The sequence below is a fragment of the Haliotis asinina genome, chromosome 5 (genome assembly GCF_037392515.1).
Source record: "Haliotis asinina isolate JCU_RB_2024 chromosome 5, JCU_Hal_asi_v2, whole genome shotgun sequence".
In the NCBI taxonomy this organism is placed as follows: Eukaryota; Metazoa; Mollusca; class Gastropoda; order Lepetellida; family Haliotidae; genus Haliotis; species Haliotis asinina.
In genome coordinates this window covers 45,063,639-45,090,777 of record NC_090284.1, presented here as the reverse complement: position 1 = coordinate 45,090,777, position 27,139 = coordinate 45,063,639, and the positions used below count along the sequence as shown (strand labels likewise).

At 39.9% G+C, this 27,139-nt stretch overlaps 1 protein-coding gene across 1 annotated transcript in view; it reads right to left on the bottom strand.

Annotated features, from left to right (window-relative positions):
• Nucleotides 1-26,916, bottom strand: part of LOC137284587 (calcyphosin-like protein) — an 81,134-nt gene extending 54,218 nt beyond the window's left edge. The window contains exon 1 of the mRNA XM_067816459.1: nucleotides 26,517-26,916. Coding sequence (XP_067672560.1) covers nucleotides 26,517-26,886 — 370 coding nt within the window. The 5' untranslated portion in view covers nucleotides 26,887-26,916. The remainder of the gene's footprint in view (nucleotides 1-26,516) is intronic.
• Nucleotides 26,917-27,139: the final 223 nt, after the last annotated feature.

Below are 27,139 nucleotides of genomic sequence, written 5' to 3'. Positions count from 1 at the left end.
TCTTCACTGGTTCAATTGATCACAAAAATTGGCATTAATGAAGTATCGGGGAGTCAGAATCGCAATACGATTATCATGTTGGCGAGGTATTTCTTTATCGTTGTCTAAAATCCCGATGGTAACTATTCTATACATCATCACATCATATGCAAGGTATACATTAAACTCATTGGGATGTTTGACCTGGCGGGCTGAATAGAGACTCGTGTTTGATAAATAAATGACCTAATGAGTCCACTGAAAATGTGCTTTCATAGTTCAAGGTGACATAGAAATGTGTTATTCATAGTCAGTGCTCGTTGTATATTGGTAATTATCTACATCATTATCACAACATAAAACGTAGCAGTGAAACACCCGCCATCGAGGTATGATTTTTACTGCGTCTACATGTATATATCATCATGTAACAAGAACCGAGTTGTCACCACCCTGATGTAAAGAGAAAAGGTGACTTTTTATTTGTCCGTGATTAGAACTTATGATGTCAGTGACTTGCTCTTAAAATTTTAAGAGATCACGAAGGGCTATGATTTAAGCAGAGACAACACGAACCACATTACGTTAGAAACACAACAACGACGCATCGTCTAACTCATGCTGGATGCATATTAGACAGTCACGATTTGCTGACTGGGAGTAATCCTATCTGTGGAAAATTGACTTGTAAAAATTTGTAAGTTGGTTTATGCCTTTTGCAACAACAAATCATTTCGCATCAGAGAAAATTCTGCAGAAGATTTGGTGTACAATAGAATTATAATTGGAACTGGGCCCAGCATCCAATCAAATTTATTATCAGTGTAGATTGGAGTTCCAGGGAATGCTTAGGTGAGAAAGTCCGCAGTTATCACCATGCAGTTTTAAAAGCCGAGGGCTCTACGAATATGTTACAATGTATAACAGTGTATGTGAAACGTGCATGTTACCCCAGGTGGACTTGTTCTTGGTGATGTTGTCGATACTGAATTCATTTGTCTGAAGGTACACTATACAAGCACTTCACTACTCACCAAAGAAATGGACCCTTCAGCATAATGAAAACACGTTTCTCCCATAGAGTCTTAGATTCTTGGTTGTGTCCATGTGTGTACTTACATAGTGTTGGATGTGATTATTACTTGTAGTTCCTTCACAGGCATTAAAGCTAACAATGGAAAGGAATAATTGGCCAAAGAGAACATCTGAGATATAAAGGCAAGATAGTACTGGCAATGTAGCCATATTTCAAGGCATGTAGATCTGAAAATATGATTAAGTCAATAGGGAGTTTGTGCCATGCTATTTAAGAGAGTTTCCATGTTTCAGGTGTCGTCACCCTTTGCGAAAACCATGACATTCACACGCAACAAAGCACGGAGATGCGTGAGTAATTCTTAACTAGCTTATAAAGGGAACAACGAGTAAACTGCTGCAGGTTAGTTTGCTGGACCAAAGACTCCATACAACTTGTCAAACGTTTCCTGAAACACGTTAGATGTTCAGAATATACTTGACAGCACATGCAAAGCAAAGCAAAATGTTCATCTCAAGACACATCATGGTACAAGACATAAAAGTAGAATAATGCATCAGGCACTATATGCGGTGTGTCAAACTGTTTCAAAAACTATTTTCATTTGTTTATGTAACATTTACTGAAATCATTCAAAATTGTGCATATTCTGTATGTACCTAAATGTCTTTACGTCACACAATGCGACAATCGACTATAAACAAGTGCGCGGAACAAACGTACGATCTGTCAAGAATTCACAGAGCGCCTCAAGCTTTAATTAGATGGGACTAAAGAGTGGTTCCATTAAAACCTAATACGATTGAAACACCGTGCGTGCAACATTTAATTGGACAATGACAGTCCATTTATCAGGGTCTAAGACTTTGTTTGAAGCAAGAAAATAAATACAAGAAGACGAGGTCATCAGTATTCCCGCAATAGCCAAATACTCTTCATGAGTATGTCTACAAGTTATGATTTTGTCAAATGTTTCGGGGTGTATACAGAAAAGTGGAAGGAGAGTAATAAAAGGTTTTTTAAAGTTCTCTTCCAAAAAGGAGCACAGCCACCAAGTCTAATTCAAACTTGTTGCCTTGGAAACACAAACATATTTTATTCAGAATTCCAAAACGACCAAAAGGGTCCAGTACACCACCAGATCTAGCTATGTGCCAGGTTTGGCGAAGAAATAGTGAATGATTTTGAAGTTGAAGTTCTGGTCTGGAAAAGATCACATCCATCAAATGTAGTCACAATCGAACTTTATGCCATAGAAACGCAAAAAAACAACACATTTTATTCAGAATTCCAAAAGAACAAAAAGGCACACGTACACCACCAGATCTATGTATGTGCCACATTTGGTGAAGAAGTAGTGAACGGTTTTTAAGTTCTGGTCCGGAAAAGACGCATGAGTACGAACGCACGCACGGACGGAGCGCATTTTATTACTCTCCCCTCAAAACGCTTTGTTGGGGATATAAATGACTATCGCCCACTTTAGGCTTCAAGCAGCTTACAAGACGATTACACGATGCCATTTAGAAAGAGATCAGATGCAACATACGTCATATTTGGGATTTCACTAGTACAAAATCTAGTACTTTTTCGGGATTCAAACCCGCACCCTCAGAGTCAGGCACCTAATCAGCGACCGCGACTTCCACAAAAAAATTAAAGTCGGACTGAAAGTCGCTGATAAGTGTGAATGGCACGGCTCCCACGGCCGGAAGCTATGATTACACGATGCCATTTAGAAAGTGGTCAAATGCAGCATATTTCATATTTGGGATTTCACTTTCTCAGTAAAGTACAATCCGGATTTGAACCCGCACACTCAAGATATATTTTCTTCATCGTTGTATTTGACATGGTTTGGGCCATTCAACCTATAATACGTGAGCACACTTTCAGTGAAGGTGCTCTCCAACACTAGGTATTAACACACCAACAAGTGTACGTTCAAAAAGCCTAGATTTCCATCCTAAGAACTTCCGCATGGTACGCACATGGCGCTTTACCAGTAGTTTACATGGACTCTGACATGCAACATTCATCATGATTAGTCTAGCCCTGTTCATCAGAAGGTTCAGGTTCAAGAAACCAAACACACAGTACCTATTAATCGGATTAACTCCATGCCAAATTACCTGGTAATAGTAATTATATTGACACCAAGGTTTGATGGTCTCCGCTATGCCTTTGCGTCAATTTAAACCATTAAGACATGCGACATTGTACAATCACCTTCACTGGCGCAATGCTCAATCTGTCAATAGCACACTACCACGCCAGCCTTAGCGATGACTTCCGTCATAACGTTTCGTCCCACCAAACAGTCATGAAAATGAAAACGGAATAACGCTCTTCATTTATATACACATTACAAGAGTGATCGCTTGTCACAAACGCTTCAGTAAATCAATATTTTATCAAAGATGTTTCATTCAGCATCTTCACCTCCGACAGAAAAATAAAGCATGCATTCAGTGACGTAAGGCATTATATATTTAGATAGATGTCTCGTGCTTAACCTATCCACCTGGGGTTTTTTTTCTTAATTAGTCTCACACTATCAGGCTCAAAAATGTAGAAATCTAGTTGCATCTATATTTGATGTTAGTCTTGTTTCATGGCAAACCAGGAGAGGAGTTGATACAACCCAAGGGAAGGGAAAATCTTTGAAATCTTTGCAAAACTTTGAACTACGTCCTAATGGCCTTTCATCTCGTTTGATTATAGACCACTTGAGATCTATCAATTTAATGAATTTCGCTAATCTGCAGTAGTTTGCAAATGGGTGCAAATGGGTTGCTGGAGGTAATTAAAACCAGGATTTTAATGAGTATCATATGTTCAAGATTTATAGCGTAGCGTGCGTAAGTGTGTGCGTGTTTGTGTGTGCGTGTGTGCATGTGTTCGACCGGAAGTCTGGTAGCTCACTGAGATACCACGTGAAGACCTCTACTTAGACTTAGTGTAATGTCGCCGGGTCAATCCCCCCATGTCTGTGTCCCAGTCGTCCCCGATCTAAAATGCCAGGCAAAAAATGTACATACTCGTGTTTGAAAATGCCTAAAATCATCAATGATTTGACTCCAGTGTGTACTTTCTTTACCCATGTCTGTCTCACATTCCCCGAACAACATTACTTTACCTAACGACTAGCCCTCCCTGAAATGTCAAAGCCCTAAGTGAAGCAAGTCAAGATTACCCTAGGTTCAGCAATTTTATTTGCAAACAAACAATTATTGTTACTAACAACATTATATATATTCAGAGACAATAGTAAGCTTGCTGTCTGGCGAAAATTTTCAGTCAAGGAAATAAAGCCCTGTGATATAATCGATCATTTTCCAATTTGGCTTATCCAAAACCAATTTACAATACTTACGCTTACACAAAATTCCAACACTGAAGGCTTCACGTTAAAGACACGAGGTTTACTTCCGTTACAAAGGTTGTTAACATAAACTGTCTGTAATTCGCGTCTTTGTTTCACACAGCGACGTTGAATCTAGACTTTGGTAGTTTTACAACTCTTATTTAGGGGAATGATTGATTTAAATGTCGCTGTTCCGTCAGAGACTCGTCATGTGTGAGTGAACGAGCATGCAATCGACAAATATTGTTTGCAGGTTCAGTCGATATTGTTTATTGTTTTCGCAGATCTTTCATTTCATTGACGACGCATTTATTTCACACAAAGAAAAACGTTTGTGCGTGCATGTCCTTTATATGTCATTTAGAGCACCACCGTATAAGGTAATAACGATAATACTTAAGGAGGACAAATGTGAAACGACCAAATTATTACCAGTTGCAATGAGGGGTGAGCCTGGTTTTACACCGCCTTTCACTCTACGCCATCAGTGTCAGGGCGAAGGACACAAGAAATGGAAGCCATCGGGCCCAATGGAACCCATGTGACAATCGAACCTGGTCTTTCGGCGTGAGAATTCCCATTGGTAATGGTAAGGCGGCAGCTATGATACGTCATGAAACGACGTCTTGGGTAACAGTACACTGAAAATACATTCGACTGTATGTTATGCAGTCGTTGCCATTTATACAAACGAGACGAAATTAAACACTGAGGTGTTGCTGTCACACACTGAGTAGGAAACGCGAGTGAGAGCGTGAGTTTGGTTTTATTTCGCTTTTAGCAATGTTCCATCAATATCACGGTTGAGGACACCAGAAATGGGCTTCACACATTGTACCCACGTGGGTATCTAGGAGAAACAAACGCATGATCTTACAGAAAAAAATCAACACCCACTTTCAGTAGACTAGACGAGGCATGCATTTCTCTTCAAAGGCATAGTGGCCGAAAGCAATTATAAAAACATTAAATTTAATGTGTAATTTAAACTAAGTATACATGTGTGTTGGGAAACATCGATTACACAAATAGTTTTATGACAAACCTGATGTTTTGACAACAAACTTTTATATAGTTCATCTACAATATGCACATACCAATATGTTCGTTCAATAGACACTACATGGCTGCCTCTAACGTCTACAGATGTTGGCCTGGTTTCCTAGGATAAAGCCATTGGCAGGGACACTATGGTTACAAATATAAACTTCCACCAACATCGTTTAACACACATTTTTGACTAAGAGTATATCGGCATACTCCTTAACACCGCCCTTGTAATCGATGCTGACCTGACAATGGATGCATCCAGATATGCAGAGAGAAACAAGGCCAGGCTTAGTTACAGCAAATACGGGTCATACAACTGACACAATGTCTGTGTACATCCTTTCTGCTGACATACGAGTTTCTCATTGAACTTTCCCATTTTCAAGATTCATGAGTGGCATCATGATGTTTGCTACGAAACTAATGACAAGAGTGTCTTTGCTGTGATAGAAGTCGCAAATATTTGAGATCTTCTCTTGTGTGTACTGTGTGTGTCTTCGTCCCCTCGAGTACAATTGTAATTCATAATACGTTATGTTTTCACACTGGTGCGTACTCACAACGTGTGTGCCGTATAATACGATTCAGATCATCAGTAGCATATTTTAAGTTATTATTTGCTTCATTTATGTATCGTATTACGTTAAGTTTATTGTTTCAAATGTAGGACAACGTCGTGATATAACTGCATCATAACTGCATCAGCAATATACGCTTCGGTAAATGTATGATTAAGGCGTTATGGAACAATAATAGGATCCACTTCTGTCTACCCAATACTTGTTGCATTAAGCATGTCTTACACTCCTCACGCATGTCTCATCAAATACGTTGCAAATAGGCGTCATTTATGACCATGTAAGACTACGATTTACACTAATGGACAATGTGTCACTTGTAGAATACTGAGGAGATTCTAACAACGGAGTACCTACGGCATGTGAAGATGTTTCAGACAGATCGTTAATTCCAGATCTCTATCTACGTCCCATAGAAGATAGAACAAGAACGCAACATCGGAATATTGGGAAACTGGCTTTTGATAACTGCAAACGCCAATCATAAATGTGATGAGTTTGAACGAAAATAGTTCCTCCTCTGGAGTATCAGTTACCTTTCTTCTCCTCCATTTCACGCCGTTACTGATAAGAAAATGCTTACAATGACAAATAGGGGGTTGGAATTAACGTTGGAGAGCAACGCGGCAACAAAGTGGCGCCAATGATGTACTGCCAACTGCTCGCACACACATGGATGTTAATATAGACAACAAACATATACCAAACGTATGCCTAACACCATGATTAGAACAATAGATAACACCGAAAAAACAATGAATAATGAATAGTACTCATGAAGTAGGTAAGGTTTCTTCACTGGCTCCATTGATCACAAAGGTAACATTGGTATTAATGAACGATCGGGAAACGATTGCAATACATTTATCATGCTGACCTGGTATTTCATTAACATCCCTAAATCCCCAAGTTTACTATTCCATCCAGTATCATCACACGCAATGTATACATTAAACACATTGGGATGTTTGACATAACAGTCTGAACCTTCGAGAGCCTCGTGCTTGATGAATAATGGCCTAATGAATCCACTGAAATGTGTTTTCACAATTCCAGTGAGTGAGTGAGTTTAGTTTTACGCCGCACTCAGCAATATTCCAGCTACATGGCGGCGGTCTGTAAATAATTGAGTCTGGACCAGACAATCCAGTGATCAACAACATGAGCATCGATCTGCCCAACTGGGAACCGATTACATGTGTCAACCAAGTCAGCGAGTCTGACCACCCGATCCCGTTAGTCGCCTCTTACGACAAGCATAGTCGCCTTTTATGGCTAGCATGGGTTGCTGAAGGCCCCGGGACCTTCACGGGTCTTCACAATTACAGGTGCTAATGATGATCTGTGTGCTGATTAGTGTGTGTTGTAAGTTTTTTAATTATCTACATCATTATCACAACATACAATGCAGCAGCGAAACAACCGGCATTACTTTCGGAGTATGATTTGTACCATGACTGTCTATCACTTTGTAACAAAAGCCGAGTTGTCAGCACACTGATGAAAAGAGAAAACGTGACTTTATATCTGTCCGTGATCAGAACTTATAATGTCAGTGACTTGCTCTTGTAAGAGATCACGAAAGGCTGAGGTTTAAGCAAAGACAACACGAAACACATCATGTTAGATGCATATCTTGGACGCATCTAGTAACTCAAGCTGGATTCTTATTAGATAGTCACGATTTTCTGACAGGGAGTAATCCTATCTGTTTAAAACTGATTTACATAAATCGTAAGGTAATTTGGGCCTATGTCAATCGGAAAACATTTCGCTTCAGAGAAACGAAACTGTAATTGACAACCGGTCCAGTATCCAATCAATTTCGATCAAACAATAATCAGTGTGGACTAGTGTGTTCCAGGAAATGCTTACATGTGAAAGTCAAAGGGAACATTAGATAAAACGGCAAGATAGAACTGTAACAATGTAACTTTATTTTAAAAATTGCAGAACGGAAAACATGATTAATTCAATATCGGGTTAGTGCCATGTTATTTAAGAGAGTTTCCATGTCTCTGGCATCGTCACCAATTGACCCTTTGCGGGTTTTAAAACCATAGCATTTACACGCGACAAAGCACGGAGAGGTGAGAGTAATTCTTAATTGTAAAGCAAAAGTCACTGTGTTCTGTAATCTGATTGGTTTAAAAACATGATGAAATGGTTACAGTAGATTCTGGCAAACTACAAGACTATTCACTGCGTATTGACACGTAGAAACCTCGCAAACAATTGTTTCGTTGTGTCATCAACAGTGTCATCATTCAAATCATATTGTGACGTAAAGTTAGAATGACATCACAAATGAGCAACTCCAGATGCTACCATGGGAACCACCTGAAATGGCCTGTTGATGACACTTCACTGCTGTACCCGTACTCGATGTAAACGAGTGCAGATAGTAAAACCCTTTGGTTTACTTTCGTGTTTACAATGTCGATAAACATCATGTGCTGGCCAATTTCCGAGTGTTATTTAGTATTTGGAGCACGGGAATATTTCATTTGAAACCTCCGACTGACGTTCATCTCAAGAAACATCATGGTATGAGGAAAAAAAGGTATTGCATCGGAAATTATTTGGAGGGTCATATTAAACTTGTTCAAAAAGTTTTTCCATTTGTTTGTGTGACTGAAATGATGGTTGTCAAGTTGTGTATATGCAGTAACTTAAATGTATGTGCACCACAGAATACGATAATCGACCATAAACAAGTGCGCGGAATAAATGTGTTTGTTTAGCAATGGCATTTCTACGATCTGTCAAGAACTCGCACAGCGTCTCAAGCGTTTATTAGATAGGATTGCACAGTGGATCCATTTAAAGCGTAATACGATTGAAACACCGTGCGTGCAACATTTAATTAGAACAATGATAGTCCATCCAACAGGGTCTGAAACATTGTTTGAAGCAAGGAAGTAATTAAAACGAGTGCCGCCTACTTCAGGCTTCAAGCAGCTTACAAGACAGTGATTTCATGACCACTGCCATCATCTCCGTTCTATACTTCAGTCACATCTTAGACTCTGCTTGAGCTTTGTAGTGGTACAATGTCACCATGAAACTGTTCCAGATATCTTTTCGAGTTCCTGTCTATTGGCATGTTAGGTATTCAACCTTCAATACTTTAGTACATTTTCGGTGAAGCTCTTTGCCAACACTAGGTATTAACACACAGACAAGTGCACGTTCAAAAAGCCTAGGTTTCATTCTTGGTAACAGACTAATACATGGGGCTTAACGAGTAGTTTACATGGACTCTGACATGCAAGCTTCATCATGATTAGTCTACTTATGTTCATCAGAAGGTTTAGGTTCAAGGAACCAAACTCATAGCACCTGTTAATCTAATTAACTCCGTGCCAAATTACCCAGTATCAATAATTATTTGACAATCTGTCGGTATCAATAATTGTTTGACACTCTGTCTTTGCATCAATTTACACCATGAAGATATACGACAATGTGAAATTATATTCGTTGGCTCAATGAGACAATTTTATATTTGAATCGTAGCTAATCTGTCAACACCGCACAACCACACCTACCTTATGGATAGCGTTTTTCTCATATTTGTATGTTTTATGCATTGTATGTTTTTTTCTCGTTTTTCCCATCAAAAATGAAAACAGAATAATGCTCTAGAGGTTATATATGCATTACGGGAGTAACGTCAAAGCTTTTCTTCAAACGGTCATAAAATCACAAACATTTCAGTAAATTAATATTTTACCAAACACCTTTTATTCAGTATCTTCGCCTCCGTCCAAGAAATAAAACATGCATTCAGTGACCTAAGGCATTACATATTTATATAGATGTCCAAAGTTTCGTGCTCAACCAATCCTCCTTGGTTTTTTTCTTAATTAGATTCTCATTCCCAAACATGTAGAAATCGAGTTGCATCTATATTTGATATCAGTCCTATTTCATGGCGAGCCGGGGGCGAATAGGAGTTGATAGAATCCAACTCATTTGGTGTACAGGCAAAATCAATTCGCCAAACTTTGAAGCAAGTCCTAATGACTTTTCATGTGGTTTGATTGTAGACCAAATGAGCTCTTTTAATTTAAAGAAATTCTATATCCTGCAAATGTGTTTTTTTATACAACATGTATGTTAATTTGATTACAGAGCGCTCACTAGCAAATTTTACATGCTATTTTTTTGCAGGCCCAAACTACAAAGGCCCAAAGTGTCACACTTATCAGACAGATTTAAAGATACAATACTTTTATGAAAGACACAGTATCCATCACATCGACAGAGGATAGTGTGTGTGTGTGTGTGTGTGTGTGTGTGTGTGTGTGTGTGTGTGTGTGTGTGTGTGTGTGTGTGTGTGTGTGTTTACGTGCGAGTTTTCATATGTGTTGAAAACATGCTGCGTTCAACTGACTCGCGAAACATACCAATGCTGAACTCCCGGACCAAACGAATGAAACTTTCTTTTACTGTATACAACTGGTTGCTGGGTGTGAGTATGTGTTGGTTAGTGTGAGAGGATGGGGGTAGGGTGTAGGTAGGGGTGTTTTACATAATTATTAACATAAATATTTGACTAGTACTCAAGGTGCCAACCTAGCATGCTGAAATTGTCAGTTCCTCACAGAGAATCGTCATTTTCACGCTGGTAAAAGAGATTAGATTCTTGTTTGAAAAACAGAATTGCTTTGCTATTTTCATGTACTCCGTGTACACACTGTAAATATTGAAGAATCCTATGACAGATGCTGTGAGGAGAGTTTGTAACTTTCCGCCAATTTTGAAAACTTTGACATCGATAGCATTATGCCCTGTACTAGAAATCCTAATGTGCATTGATTTTCGTGTTCCGCTTCATATAAGACATTGTTCCACACTGTTCCAGAACTAATATACTGTTGTTTTTGAGAATACTTGTATCTTGGATTCCCATGTCTGTCGTACAGGTTTACAATCTGTCTTAATCTTTGTGATTTATAGTCTATATTGTTGTTGTCTTTTGAAGAATAAATATCATTATTTCTCAATCCGGATTACATATGATTACATCTGCATTAATCCTATAAAAGTACAAGTACCGTAACGGCAGGGCTCAAGGGCACAATCCCTTCATGGTGCTTGACAGTTCATCGCCTAGGAAAGTTGTATCGTTCAGAGGTGCTTCTTTCAGTTTCAATCAACTGCAGAAGCAATACGCGGTCTTCAACTCAAATCCAATATGTCTCTGAAAAGATACTAAAACCGACATTCGGTACAAAGATGCAGTTGAAAAACCTTTCACTCATTTTTCCACGCCCGGAACAATTGCACGATTGTGTCTTCAAGGTTTAGCACAGACAGAGCAAGAACTTTTTAAGCTTTGCACCAAGGCTGTAATTCCCTCCGTATAAGAGGTATTGTTAACAAATAATGTAATAGCCTCAAGTCATTTATATCTTTGTAAAATTGTTAAGTACCGATGTGTCTGAATGATTTCTCATTTTCAGTATGACGTATAACAACAAGCCTAAACATTTGTGACATTAGTTAATTCATATGACAGGGTGGGTTACTGACATAATTGTTGACTGAAAGTCCGTATTTGATTAAATACGGCCTGCAATCGCCTCTGCAAAAGAAATCTCCTTTCAAATGTCACCTACTGGGAAAAACAGACCCTTCAATAATGAACGATGCATATTTCTCGCCTTCCAGTCAACCTGTCTCACGATATTTTATTTCATGCTAACATTACACACGATCAACAACTCTTAGTCACTCTGAATTCGCATACAAAATTCGCTTTTTAATGAAAGAATCTCAGTTTAACGCTTTTATATTGCTTGTAATTTATCCTGAATTTGTTTCTCTAAAAAGGACTTTTATCGTAACCATGAACAATACGTCAAGAAATAGTTTCCCCTTCAGTACATCTTAATCTTCATACATCTCAAGCTTCTTACATCTTCTATATATTTACGTCTTCACTTTCAAGCTACGTTTCTAAGGAGAGTTAACTGACGTGTTAAACCAACCCTTATCTATCACCAGCGCCATACCCGAGCTCATAGGCTTCATGAACGTCGAGTATTATCACCATTGCGTACCACTCACTCCGGTTCCGATGGCACGCTGGAAATGAAGTGAATTCACACAATCAAAAGGATCAACAATATTCACTGCTGTAGATATACAATGTAACTACATCTCGGTTGAAACTTTATATTACCTTAATGTTTTACTATGTTTACTGTGTTGATACTGTGTTTATTGTTTGAATCTTGTAAACTTTCCCTTCTTTGATAACGTCACTTTTGCAAACGTAAGGTATACTACACTAAGGTCCCAAATGAAACGGGTTTTGTACATTTGATAAAACTAAAATAAATCGAAAACTCAAAAACTGACAACATAGATTCGAATTTGTAAAACAGTTACCTTGTCATTACCTTATCATCCAATGCATCCAATGAGAGAGAGTTTGGATGTCCATGGATGATTTTGACATGTTCGAGACAGGAGACAGAAATTAAGTTTGCTTTGTTCGGAGTAAACGGTCAAATGATGTTCATAGTTCTTCGACCGTAACCCAATGACATGGAATAGTCAGTGTAAACATGGTAGAGGGTCCTATGTGAATAACATTGTCAGAGAGACACCCTATCCCAAAAACCACCCGTCCGTGACCGCAAACACTGAAGATGATGGCTGTTGGAGAGAAGTGGTTTAAGAAATTTTCGATGGATAAAGTCCAGGAAATCGACCATGGACTGGAGGTTTCAGGGGAAGCATTGAAACGATCATTCAACAGCATCTTGATAAGTTTATAGGGTCAGCCAGATGGGATCCATAATCTGCAACATTAGCATCAGGGTTTGGAGTGCAGTAAGAGCTCCTTGAACTCAACAACTCAGGTGACGGAAAGTTTGGGAGGTTTGAAATAACTGAATGTTGTTTTGAAATTTCTAATGTCTCTTACAACTAAACTGTTTCTCACCTAAACTAGTTTTCACTGACCAAGGACACTTTCTTCACAGTATACAGGAAATTAAAAATGAGTTTTATTGGCATATCTGGAAGGTGGTCTGTCCCTTTGAACAAATATTATACCAGTGTGCTAACTGAATTGGTACTTGAGTTCAGATCACCCATCTCATATAGGAACAAACTGTCTCACTGCATCACTGACCCACTCTGACATACTCTCAGACCTCACTGATCTGGATGAGGTAGTGAGAAACACAGGGCATCATCTCCTCATTGCTGGTGATTTCAGCATACATGTTAATGATAAATCTTGTCCATGAGAGGTTCCTTGAAATTCTATACATAGCTGGACTTACACAACATGTTACTCACCGAACACGACGTGAACATACTTTAGACATGGTCATCACTAAGACTGATGACACCTTGGTGTCATATAATGATGTCAGTGGCCAGTGTTGGCGATGGCAGTAAGTGCTCGTACTTTCGAGAAATGACTGATAGCATATATAAATGCTAGTTGCCGCGCTGTGAGTGACACAGATTTACACTTTCACATTCATTCACTGGAGTCTATCATCATCAATCTGCCAACGGCTTAAACTGCTGTCAGACCGCTCACCGTGTTACATTCTTCTCGACTGTTTCTCTCTCACACTAAGACTTTGGTGAGTTTGCTATACTATATATTTTGTGACCCAATCCCTTAGATTTTGTCTCACTTGTATTGTATTTGCAATCGATGTTGTGACTATTGAATTGTGACTTTGTATACCTTGCTCTCGTTGCTAAACAATAATATCTGAATATTTTAAACTTGTCTTTGTTCTGTGTGGCTGGTTCACAGGGGATTCCTTACATTGTTTATCACGGTAAATTCTGGTGGAATACCAAACATCCACAGACATTTCTTCCAGCATGCTCGCAATAATGTGCTCATCAAGAAATCTAAACCTTCCCAAATAGAAGATAGCATCAGCGAGAACAGACACGACTCCAACAGCCATTCTCGATCGTGAAGAAGTTAACAGAAATCAAGGAAGCCAGTTCTGGAAAGTGTTCATCAGATTGCAAACTAATTGCTTGGTTGATTTCTTCTCGGACAAGGTGCGGAAAACTATGGAGAATATTTAAAAAGAACAGTCTCATCAGCACCCTCTGCCAGCCGACACAGTGTTCGTGGCACCAATTGTAAGAATTGTAAGGCGTTCATCCATGTCAGTGAACCGGATGCCACCAGCATAGTCTGGGCATCACCTTGTAAATTCTGCTCTCTTGGTCCAGTTCCGAAGTGGCTATTTCGTTATGAGCAGCAGCAGTGTGTTCAGTCATCAACTGCCCCCGGATTCTGGCACAGTGCCATATTGCTTCAAGCCGGCACTGGTCAATCCGTTACTTAAGAGACATCCTTAGATTCTTTGGATTTTAAGAATTACAGATCGGTCTGGAACCTACCCTTTCTCTCAAACGTAATGGAGAAGTTGATTCTTGCTCAGCTATGTAGGCATATGTCTGACCATGAACTGTCAGAGCCTTTCCACTCTGCCCACTCAACGGAAACAACGCTGCTTCGGGTTCACAACGATATTCTTCACTCTAAGTGATGTCAAGAAATTGTTCTTTTTTAGGTACTTGATCTCTCGTCGCCTTTTGAATCAGCAGACTGCAGCATCTTGAAATGACGTTTCTGGTACACGCTTGGGATTACAGGAATAGTTCTGGCATGACCTACGTCTCGATGACAGATCCATGTCCGTTTCAGCTGATGGTCTTACGTGAAACAACAAGGAGGTGAAGTGTGGAGTTCAATAGGGGCCAGTTCTTGGACCGGTACTTTTCTCAGTCTACACTAAACCTCTAGGTGGCACAGACCTACGCCGTTACTCACTCCAAGTGTATAGCTATTTTCATTACAAACAACTGTTCTTTGGTATTAAGCCTCGTAATATCAGAAATGGAATCTTACACCTAGAGGAATATGTTCTGAATTGGATGTCATCAAACCCATGTAAACTGAATAGTGACAAAACTGAATCCAAGATGAATTCTAGACTGGATTAAGAACCTCCCAACACTGAAAGCCACACACTCTCTATTGGATCATCTTCTGTAGCACCTTTCACATCAGTCAGGAACCTGGGTGTTCAGATATACAGGAGTATGGCTAGCACGACTCAAGTCCTGACGACCGACAGAACCACAAACGTCATATTGTACCATTGGAAACATCAGACGATACCTGGATGTTGATACCACCAAAGCTTTTGTGCATGTAGTTTACTGCAATTCTTTCTTACCGGGACCTAGAACCTTCACACATCTACAAAGAGTCGAGAGTGTAGCAGCCAGAGGCATTATCCGCACCAGACAGCATGAGCATACTACGCCTTTCCTGAAACATCTTCACTAGCTCACAATCCCAAAACGCGTATCCTTTAAAATGCTTACCTTCACCGACTCTGCTCTGGACTGTCAAACAACCCCGACCTATTGAAGGAGCCCCTAAAATCTCCGGTCCACAGCTCCCTGCCCCATTCACTACAACTCAGCTTGCTAGTCATGCCTTCTCTGTGGCTGCAATCCTTGAAAAAATTCTTATTCTCCAAGAACTTTTAACTCCTGAGATGTTTCATGTTTGTGGTTATGCAAAGCACCACTGAACAGTTCTAAGTTGGATATTAGGTGCTATAGAAATGCATTACTATTATTATTGCTGAAAGATATATGTGCAGGGGAAGATGATGCTTGATGTTTTCAGTTGCACGACAATGTTCCACGTAATGACTCTTGGGGTATGACTTTTGGTGTTGTTCAGTTGCACGACAATGTTCCATTTCACAACTCTTAAGTGAGTGACTCTGTGAGTTCGCAGTTGCACGACAAAGTTCCACTTTACCAAGGTTACAAAGGTTGATCTCACTGTTGGGTTTCATCGAACTCGAAATGTCAACAACCAGTGGCACAACTGTAAATAGTCAACTGCTATAACTTTTTTTAATCCTCCTTGCCGTTTCACCTTTTCACTCAGTCCTTATATTTTCACCTGAAGTGTTTCCCTGATTTCTATAGATTGTTTAGTACGATACCTTATAGGGACAGAATGAGATCCAGTTCTGAGATGTACATCGTGCAGCAGTAATATTGCTGAAACAGCAGTAATATTGCTGAAACAACGACAAGTACATACTCATGATGCAGTCACAATTGTAAAATCCACCATGCTTTTAGAAGCAATTTCGTGTGGTGAAAGGTTTTGTCCGTCAATCCAATTAACTGTCTGTGCTGAATGTCCGGTTACTTTTCAGCCTTGTAAACTATATACCGTCGGCAAGGGAAACGAAACTAGGCCCATCAGCATTCCTGAAAATGGAAACCTAATACTTAAACAATCACACAGATTCACATGGTAATTGCTGTTTAAGCACGGAAACTTCTTGATGTCAAAGTGACTGCCACCAGAGGCAAGCTAAAACCGACGAGATTTTCCAACGAAAGCATTTGCACTCAACAAATTATGATGTACACCTTCAAGTCATCAACCAAGTGTTCGTGGTTACGTTCAATGCTTTCGCCCCAAATACTCTGTCGGTGTTACTAGAAATATACAGGCGCTTGCATCAGTTTACTTTCATTAAAGGTTTACGACACATACCGAATGGGGTAGCTAAATGAGTTGTAAATACATTTCGTGGAGACAGGTTGACCGGGAGGAGAGAAGAATGAACTTGTCAATTTGGAGCTGCTCATTTGAAAGATAAATCCGTTTTCAAACCGGCGATTTCAGGGAGCGTTTAATCAAATACGGAGTTTCAGTCAATGACCATGTCACTAAACTGCAGTGTCATATCACTTTACAAACATCCCCAATGTTTAGACATGTGGTTGGGATGATCCTAAAAACGAATTTCATTTGCATTACATATACACAACGGCACTTGACACTTGTACAAAAATAAAACTCGTGTAAAAACACAACCAAGTGCTATTTATCAGATGTGTCAATAATTTGCTGTGTAAGTCGAAAACTACAGCCTCGGGAGCAAAATGAAAATATTTAGTATTCTGTACAAAGCTGGAAGGCCGGACATTGTGAATTTGTTCCAGAGCTTGGAGAAAAGGCTTCCATGTTTATTTACAGCAGAGGAATATATGTGTGTATCGACTGCCATGTGCTTAATGTTTATAAATATGGGGATTGGAACCGAGGATCTACGCTCAAGAACGGCCCTCGGAGTCTATGGTACAAATGCTGAATTGCATGTCCCATTAATTGAAACTGACACAGGCACGCCTTGGTGATGCAGTAAGCTCCCTACAAAGATGAAGTGTCATGCACTGTGATCAGAGTTTGCCCTTGGGCTTTGTCTCTATAATATACATTCTACAAGAACACATGTATTTAGAACACGTACCAATGTGAAATTTATAGGGTTAATCAAATGTTCGTAAAGTGACGAACGATGACATGGAACGTATGATCAGGAAATTGCTCATACCAAAGGGCTGTCTGAAAAGCGCGGCTGAATCTCCCTTTGTTACGTCCTTTGTCCGTTTCCTCAGTTCGGATCCAACCTTCGAATTCGTACTTGAAATGGCTAAGCAAAGCTGTCCTCTTGGCTTCACCAAGGATGTCAATGGCCTTGGTGACTGCTTGGTTCTCTCAAACATTAAGCTGACGTGCTTTGGTAAGCAGGAGTACTGTATTTTCAAAACTGCACAATACCCAGTTCACTGATTTTAGTGATTTAAGGAAAAAATAATGAATGTACTACGTTCAAATTTTAAGCATAGCACATAGTGGTTTCCATGTATAAGTGTAGTCTGAATGGAGTGATATATGCCTTGCTATATTGATTAAGAGCTTCATATTTAATTCATCACCAATCTGTACACTGCAGCGTTACCCAGCAAACACGAACTGTGGTTAACACGGACAAACTTCATTATGCCAACGTTGTTGTTTTCGTGATACGAGGAAAACAAACGACCCCAAAACACCTCTTTCAAACATGCACAATATTCATACCAATGTTGGTCACGTGTAGCACGTAATCCTGGGCGCTTGGGTCATAAAACGTGCCGGGTGGGAACCGTGAAAAAATCGGGAGCTGTCACATTGTGAAAAAATACCTCAACGCGAGGGGACGTGATGAAAAGAACTGGATGGGAAGCAAGACCCAAGTAGTCCTTGAAATTGTGTTATATGGGCTGCATCTCCATAAAAGTAAGCAGCAAGGCCGAATTGTGCTTAAAACGGTCGGTCGCCATGTCCAAAGGCGATTCCTGAATATGATTCTCATTCGGATACAGTGTGCGAAGTCTTATCTCGGTCTCTGTGATAGTACCTTTATATTGTTACAGGCGGCGTAAAATGATATCCGTTCACTCGCTCTGCATCCAGCTGCAGTGACCTTACACAAAATGACATTTCAAGTCTGCGCTGATAGTATTCTCTGCAGTGCAGAACGTACCACCCACCACCACGCCTTTAATAAGGACATGATGATGTTGTAACGATTTTACGATGCCTCAAGCAGTATTTGAAAGAAATCCTATGTCCTGCTCGGGGACAATGGTCAAAATATAATGAGTCTGTTTCTTAAGGATGATTTCCACTTATTATTATGTCGATTAAAGGAATTAAAAGCAGTTGTGAAAGTCAGAATTACACATTGATGAACGTGTCTTATGTCTGTCCTCAAAACAGAATGCGACGGAAACCCGTGTAGTTCAATTGCAGGCGAGAAATGCGGTGGTAGGGTAGGCAAGTGGTTAAAACGTTCACTCGCCAGGCCCCGGACCCAGGTTTGATTCCCTGCATGGTTACAATGTGTGAAACGTATGTCTGGTATCCCCTGCTGGGATATTGATAAAATATTGCTGAAAGATGCGAAACATTGGCCTCACTCACTCACTCATTTATTACAGCCATATAGCGGTAATTAATTTAAAATATATGTCGACAAAGGACAGTAAAACCAACTAATCTGTCACGGATATATATTCTCACTAGCACGAAACGAGAAAAGTGTTAACATCATTTATGTATAAAGGACTTAAGGCTATCGTTTGAAACAGAAAGAAACATCTTATAACAGATTGCAGACTCCTGACGGTGTTGTACGTTTGTACAATGTGTCGTAAACAAGCTGAAACCAATTCCGGATATCAGATCTATATCTAACCTTCAAACCTTCCAACAACAACCTTCCTACTTCAAAATAAATTGATACGCTCTCTTCGCATCGAGATATGTCGTGAAGCAGTATTTGCCGTTGATGTTGCTTGTTATTTTTTACAACCAAAGCGACGTTGTATAAATGAAAACGGTGTGTTCAAACGTCTCAAAGAGACGAATCAGCGGGTTCAATAGTACATTCTGAAGCTTTTCATACTGTGAGATGAGCGCCCGGTATTCCTATCACAGTTGTCCCCCTTTATGTGCCACTGAAACTTAAGTTGCAACATGCGTGTGCCATATGTGACATAGGACCTGATGTGATACATCTTTGAACCCTCGACGTGTCAGTCAAAATTAGTCGTTGAGTAGTAGTATATTTAAGCCTAACGGGACATTGAAGTACGTAACGTATGAGTGTTTTTGTGAACACTTTGTGAAGACTCGTGAAGATCCGTTAGAATTGATCTTCAGTAACCCCCGCTTGTCGTGAGAGTTTCGGAAGACTTGCTTGACATATGCCATCGTAGCCAAATTACGTAGATCGATGCTCGTGTTGTTGATCACTGGATTGTATGGTCGTATATTTGCAGACCGCCGCCATATATCTGAAGTATTGCTGAGTGCGGCGTATAGCTAAACTCACTTAGTACTGTGATGGTTTGAAGACAAAGTTCATTAATATCACGCATCGTCTTAAACGTTTACCACTTCAAGTCAGTGATCACTTGTATATCTGTAGTGACTCAGATAACTGTGTATAGATTCTAGTGGAGGACTGGTTTTCTCAATAGGTTCCAAACACGGTTATTGTGAACTCATGTCTTATCTAATCTCATGACCTTAGCTTAAAAAATTCTCATTTACACTCGTGCACCACTCGTGATGGTAATACTTTTAACAGCTCTTGGTCAAAATGTGTAAACTTTTGTGACAACAGAAACCAATAGCCCAAAATGCACTTTCGATGTATGTCCAAGATCGTTTGTATCAAAAAGCGGAAAAAGGAGCACGGACTGCATTAGACTCAGTTGCTTGGCTTGACAAAACTGACAATTTCATGGGTGTGTTAATTTACAATGGACTGACAGATGTACTGAGGTATTAAGCAGGTGTACACAGTATGCATATGTACGAAGTGTTTAGCCCGCCGTTTCTCATGATCATTGTGCAGAACTCTAAACACAAAGTATTTGGATGAGTGAATGAGTTCATATTTAAATTCACATCGGCAATATTTCAGACATACTGAAACATCTTACTCACTAATAATACATTTCAAATTAAAAACCTGTCAGCAAAGGACAATAAATAACTAGATTTATCAGAGATATGGTTCTAAAACTAACACGTAAGCATTAAAATGTGACTGCTCATAACAATATCACCAACATCCATAGATTGGGACCTTGGTTCTCACGGTGTCCTGCTATCTGCACAGTAGCCTAGCTGGGTTTACACCATCCCCCTGGTTATACTAGCAATTATCGGACAGTGACGACAAGTGTTCTGAAGAACAATACGTGTGCCTATAAACCTCAATGGCTGCCAACCTGATGGCTGTCTACATGTACTAGATCTTTAACACATTAGTAATTTAGATAGCATTATGAAACCGTGACATTATTCAGTTCAGTTATGTAACGATGACTATTATTCAAGTATCCGCCATTCAGAAAATATAAGTCCAATAGAATCCAAAATTGCTTGATTAGCTAATATAATTCTACCTGGGTCACTTGCAACTTCCGAGAAATAAAATTGAATCTTTCTAAGTGACGATGTTAAATTTTGATGTTTCTGAGATGATATTTACTGCCTTATTTTTCCTTTCATGTTTTGTTGGGAGTGTTTCAGAAAATAGCCACACTATACATGTAACACTGTATCTCCACTGGACAATGGGGTTCTGCAGCTGGGGTACATTAAATTTTCCTGTGGTGGGTAGAACATAAAAATAGCCTTGTCAGATTAAATCAAACATCGTCATGGTGGCAGATTGTTACAACGTGGCAGTGGTGACCGACATCATTTGTGTAACTATGTCATCATTGTCATAAGGTGTTTAGGTTCGTTACACTGTGATTCAAAGCATTCATGCAACAGAAGAGATGTTTTAGAAGAGCAGAACAACTGAACATTTGCTATTGGTAGGGTAGTACAGATACTTGTAGGTGAACAGTTACATTTTGGACTTAACAAAAGCAGAACCGTTAGTACGATAATAACACGGTTCCATATACACGTTACACATCGTGCTCATGGCAGTTGAGAACACTATGCTCATAGCGACACTAGACTGTTGCTTATCGTACTGACAGAAGTGCAGATCATATTACCTCTAGAGGAGTATCTGCGTAACAGACGACATACCTTCAGAAAACCAGAACAAACCAGAACAACAACTTGTCATACGTGTAGCGGTCCAGGGCTAGTACTTGCCATTATTATATCGGAGCAGGATAGGTACTTGTCATGCTCTTGTCAGAGTAGGGCAGAATAATTGCATATCATGCTTGTTGCAAAACAGAATAGTTACTTGTTATGCCTATGGCAGTGCACGATTGTTATATTTCATGCTTGTAACAGAGCAGAACAGTTACATATCATGCGTATAGCAGAGGAGAACGGGTACTTGTCATGATTATAGCAGAGCAGAACAGTTTCTTATCATGATTATAGCAAGCAGAACAGTTACTTGTCATGATTATAGCAAGCAGAACGGTTACTTGTCATGATTATAACAGAGTAGAACAGTTACTTGACATGTTTATAGCAGAACATGTTTAGAGCAGAACAGAACAGTTACTTGTCATGCTTATAACCAAACAAAGCAGTTTCTTGTCATGCCTACGGCTGTGCAAGATCGTTACACATAATGCGTACAGCAGAGCAGAACAGTTACTTGCTATGTTTATAGCAGAGCACAACAGTTACTTGCTATGTCTATAGCAGAGCAGAACAGTTACATTTCATGCGTATAGCAGAGCAGAACAGCTACTTGTCATGATTATAGCAGAGCAGAACAGTTACTTGACATGTCTATAGCAGAGCGGGACAGTTACTTGACATGTCTATAGCAGGGCGGGACAGTTACTTGACATGTCTATAGCAGGGCGGGACAGTTACATGACATGTCTATAGCAGAGCGGGACAGTTACTTGACATGTCTATAGCAGAGCGGGACAGTTACTTGTCACGATTATAGTATTGTGCAGGACCGGTTTCTTTTTTTGCTTGTAATAGAGCAAGACAGTTATATGTTATGGTTACAACAGAGCAAGCCAGTTATCTGTCATGCTTACGACAGAGCAGGACAGTTACACAGAGCCTATGATTAATTCAAGTGTATGAATAATACAGTTAAAACACTTGAGCGGCCGATCTTGTCGTTGAAGTAGGAGGCGTGTAATAGAATATACCTTTAACATTAATTTTGCATTTGTCACCCACAAAGCATCCACACAATTTTGTCTATTGGTACGAATGCATTTGTTTGATTTATAGTTGACGTTGTAGGGTATATAGTACATGCCAGCACATATTCTGTCGTTATGGTATGTTGGATCGGCTGCCCAATTAGCAACGTCCATAGATCAGCCCTTTTTCTTGGTCCCGGTTTGCCAACTACTGCAATTCCTTCAACTGTATTCCTTCCCTGCAGTTCTGATAACAATGATCATTCATTCCTTTCCTCCAACTTCAGTTACAGGTATAACCCGTTCCCTCCCACCTCAACACTCCCAACGCAGTGTTATCCTCTCCACACTCACTCGCCAAATACCTCTGTTCATTATCTAGATGACTATCAGGTTGCGTATCACTCAAATAATTCGCTATTGGTTCGATACAGTTGATCGGTTTGTTGTTTAAGCACTGCACTTAACAATATTCCAGCTACACGGCAGCGGTCTCTAAATAATCGAGTCTGAATCAGACAATCCAGTTATCAACAGTATGAGCATCGATATACACAATTCGAATACGATGACATGTGTCAACCAAGTCAGCGAGTCAGATCACCCGATCCTCTTAATCGCCTCTTACGACAAGCATAGATTACCGAAGTCCAATTCTAACCCTGATCTTCAGGTCTAACCCTGATCTTCATCGATCTGATGGTCGATATAGATCGTTAAATCTATTACCGCTGCATACCAAACTGAAGCCTGTCTCTATCACATACAGCAGTTCAATGCACTCTGCTCAATGCTGCCAACCCAGTGCTGTTATTTTCAGAGCTCTGTTCAAAATATATTATACTTCTTGTGTGGTAAAATCATAAACACCATTACTCCGCCAGGCAAAGTTTTACTATTTTCGCACATGGAGCGAGTGGTGGGTGATACCTGTAGGGCTGGACATGTTTAACACAAACACCATCGTCATCATTTCAGAGACCAACTTCATATAAAATGTTCACCACTATTTTACTTTAAAGCCCAATGGAGTCCATTTCGGTAGCTGATCGAGGCTGATTATATTCTGACGCTGAGGTTTCACAATTACGTTTATAAACATTACAAAATCGTTGTGTAGTGTGTCCATTAGCAGCGTGAACACTTGCGAGCGTTTTCACACACACACGTACTGTTGTATATTATTCAATCAGTTCCACGCTTTTTCCCTTTTTCCCTTTCTTTTTTTCCAATCCACTTTAAGTGTTCTTGACATGTAACAGCCTAACAGCACTTCGCTCCTACCATTCTGTTTACGGCGTCTGCATGCACCACACGCGATGCAGGCAACTATAGCCAGGCAATTACTACTGTTGTTCAAGCACCATCGTAGGACGAAACATCTCATCAGCAAAAACAAGTCATGGGCACACTTGCTATCTGAGAGTGGATCATGTTCTTATCGTTTCCGTCACAATACATCACACAGTAATGATATGAATACTGAACCATTCTTTTTTTAACATTGAATGACTCTGGTGCAGTGACGATAGTCTGCGGTGTAAATGTCAGCGTGTCCTTGGAACATGACTGATGCACATTATATGCCACTTCCTGGAACTCAATCCCAATCCAATCCCGGATACGAACTGGCCACCATGCCCATGTTTGGTTAGACGAAGTGGAAATGTTTGTTACTCAGTCAGAAATATGTCTGCAGTTCCATTATTATTCATTAGGTCATGGCCGGATTGGTTTACGCAATTCATCAAAGTCCCATTGTTTGATCACCCTAATCAGCCTCTTAGGTCCCTACGACAAAGCGGTCGATAGGAACAGTTTCAATGGCCTTATATGTTATACTAGAAATGCATCAGATGCTCAGTTGTTATATTGTTTATTTTATACTGACATAGAGCGAGCAGATTCACTGTCTGGCTGAGTACATAGGTTGTAATCTATATCGCGAATTTCTAGTGGTTGTTAGGTTTGTTCTCTTAGTGGTGTAAAGACGCACACACACGCGCATTCACTGTCTGGCTGAGTACATAGGTTGTATTCTGTGTCCCAGATTTCTAGTGGTTGTTAGGTTTGTTCTCTTAGTGGTGTAAGGACGCACACACCAATATTGCTGTTTTATGATGTCGTCAAGTTCCAGATTGAATCTGCACCAGTCTGTGAGCCACACCACCCTATACCGTCGGTTACCTTTCAGAAGCATACCCTGCTGAAAATTAACAAAGACTATACTTTGCACTGAATGCCTTTGCACCTTGGATCACAGGGGCTCTACAGTTATTTCTCTCAGTAACGAAGTATACTTTCACTTTCCTCTTGGTAAACCAACGTTAGCAAAATGTGTAGTCACGATTGACATCATCTAAATGTATGCGACAATAGGTAGGCTACAACATGCATCTATAAACAGAACATTAATTACAGTTCCTGGAGATGCATGAACATTCCTACATGCCATACATTGGAAGTGTCAGTACTGATATGACGCCTTATACAAATCGTTGAAGAAAGTGCACTTCGCCATTTGAAAGACCATATTGATTTCATTTTGTGTGTCCTGAAAGTTTGATCTATACACACCTGGTGGCTTCACACACTTCGAGGGAACTGTATGCAAGAAAGGAATTAGGTCGATTGCATCAGGGAAATGCGAACACGTCAGAGGCACTTCCTTGTGAAGAGTTTCTATCTCCCTGAGGGGGTTCACTGCCATGCCGAAGCTTAAGAAATTCAAATTCCAATTACTTGTACAGAGCGATCTACAGTGTGAAGACGCCCAAAACGTCACAGGTGCTGTGTTTCTATTCCGTTGCTTTCGAAATCTGTTATATATAAATCATGTCCCTGACCTCGGTACAAACACAATCCTACTGTTGGAGAAGAGCACTTGTGGAATGTTATTCTTCTTGTACCAACAGTGCGCGTGTAAGAATAAATGTATAGACTTCGCATGCACTGGCGAAGGAGCTTAACTGTACACGCATGCGACTATTGTATGATAATAGTGCACTGTCTTTACAATTACTCTTTTCAAATTTTACATACCTGATCGGGCAACAGTGGTAATTGGGTATTAACAATATATATAATGTCATTTTGGTTAAGTCTTTTCAATTGAAGTGAAAATGTAAAAATACTGCCAACCTTGCCACCGTGTCTTGTCGCTGATCTAATGCCATAGATCAATATTATCACATTTTCCCAAAACACAGCCCACTCTACATGTTACGGTATAATGGAACTGACAGAACATAAACAATATCCAACAATTAACCTGAGGGATATTGTGTCTGTCCATTCGTGCAAGCAATGGCTTCAAATTAGATTTTTGGTTCATTTCATCATACCGGCAACTCATAGTGACCATGACTTTATTGATTTTATAGAGATAAATCCTTATTGAGTTTTAACAGCTGATAGCAATGTTATGGCTGGCTGTAGTTACCGTTAAATAAGCTTGAAGCCTTCTTACTGCCGTTTAGTAAAATCGACTGATCGATATAAGCTCTTGAGTCCTAAATTTCAAAGGTGATTTCGTTCGTGATTTTCTTAACATTTTATAATACAAGACTGTAATGCGTTTACGTTCTGGAAGTATGCTGTGTGTTATTTAAGTGTGTAATTTACCAGGAGACATAAATATATTTTATGGGGTATGAGTTGTCGTTTGTCTGTACCTGTGTCTATCTGTATGTGTGTGCGTGCTTGCGTGTGTGTGAGGACATTAAATTTAAACAAATTCGTTGCATTCTGTGTTACACTGTCGGATAAATCAAGCTCACAAAGTGCATATATAAAGAACAGAGGAAACAACTCGTCCATGCCTCGACAAGTCAAATCCATGTAATAACAGCAGATGCTACTGTGTTGAGTATTCGGATCGATATTTTTACATCGCATCGATAAACAGTATAGTCTCTACTCAAGCGAGAGCTCCATCCAGAAGAAAATCAATACATACCTTTAAGATCCTCAATCTCGATGTATCCATTGCCATTCACATCAAGGCTGTGAAACGCTTCATCAGTGACCTCTAACCTCGAGGGAGCAATAGGAGGTCGAAGTTCATTCATGAACTCACAAAAGTCGATCCCACCACTACTGTCTTTGTCGAAGGCATCGAAAAGGACCCTCAGGTACTCGTGAGACATGTGGATACCAAACTTGTGTAATCCATCTCGTAACTCTTCATACGTAATCCTCTTGGAATAATCCAGATCCAGGTGTCGAAACATTGCTCCCAATCTCTTGATGCCACCACAGTTCATTCCAAGGCATTCCTTCCTGATTACTTCCAGGAGATCCTCTGCGAGGGTGCTCTTCTCGGCCATGTTATTGTCGTGATTCTCAGGGCTTGTGGGGAATCCGCGTCAGTTCTACCTTCAAATGCCACCAGCCTCGCTGCCTGCCCGTTTGGTCTCACGTGGCTGTCACTCCACACCAGATCTGGAATATCGTAATTTGTGGATAAGCGAGTCAGTAGTTTGTCAACGACACTGCATGTATCAGTGTCATTGGCAGTGTTGTCTATCGGATAAATATTGCATGCGTTCTCTGTCTCTTTGACTAGGGTTACAACTATCA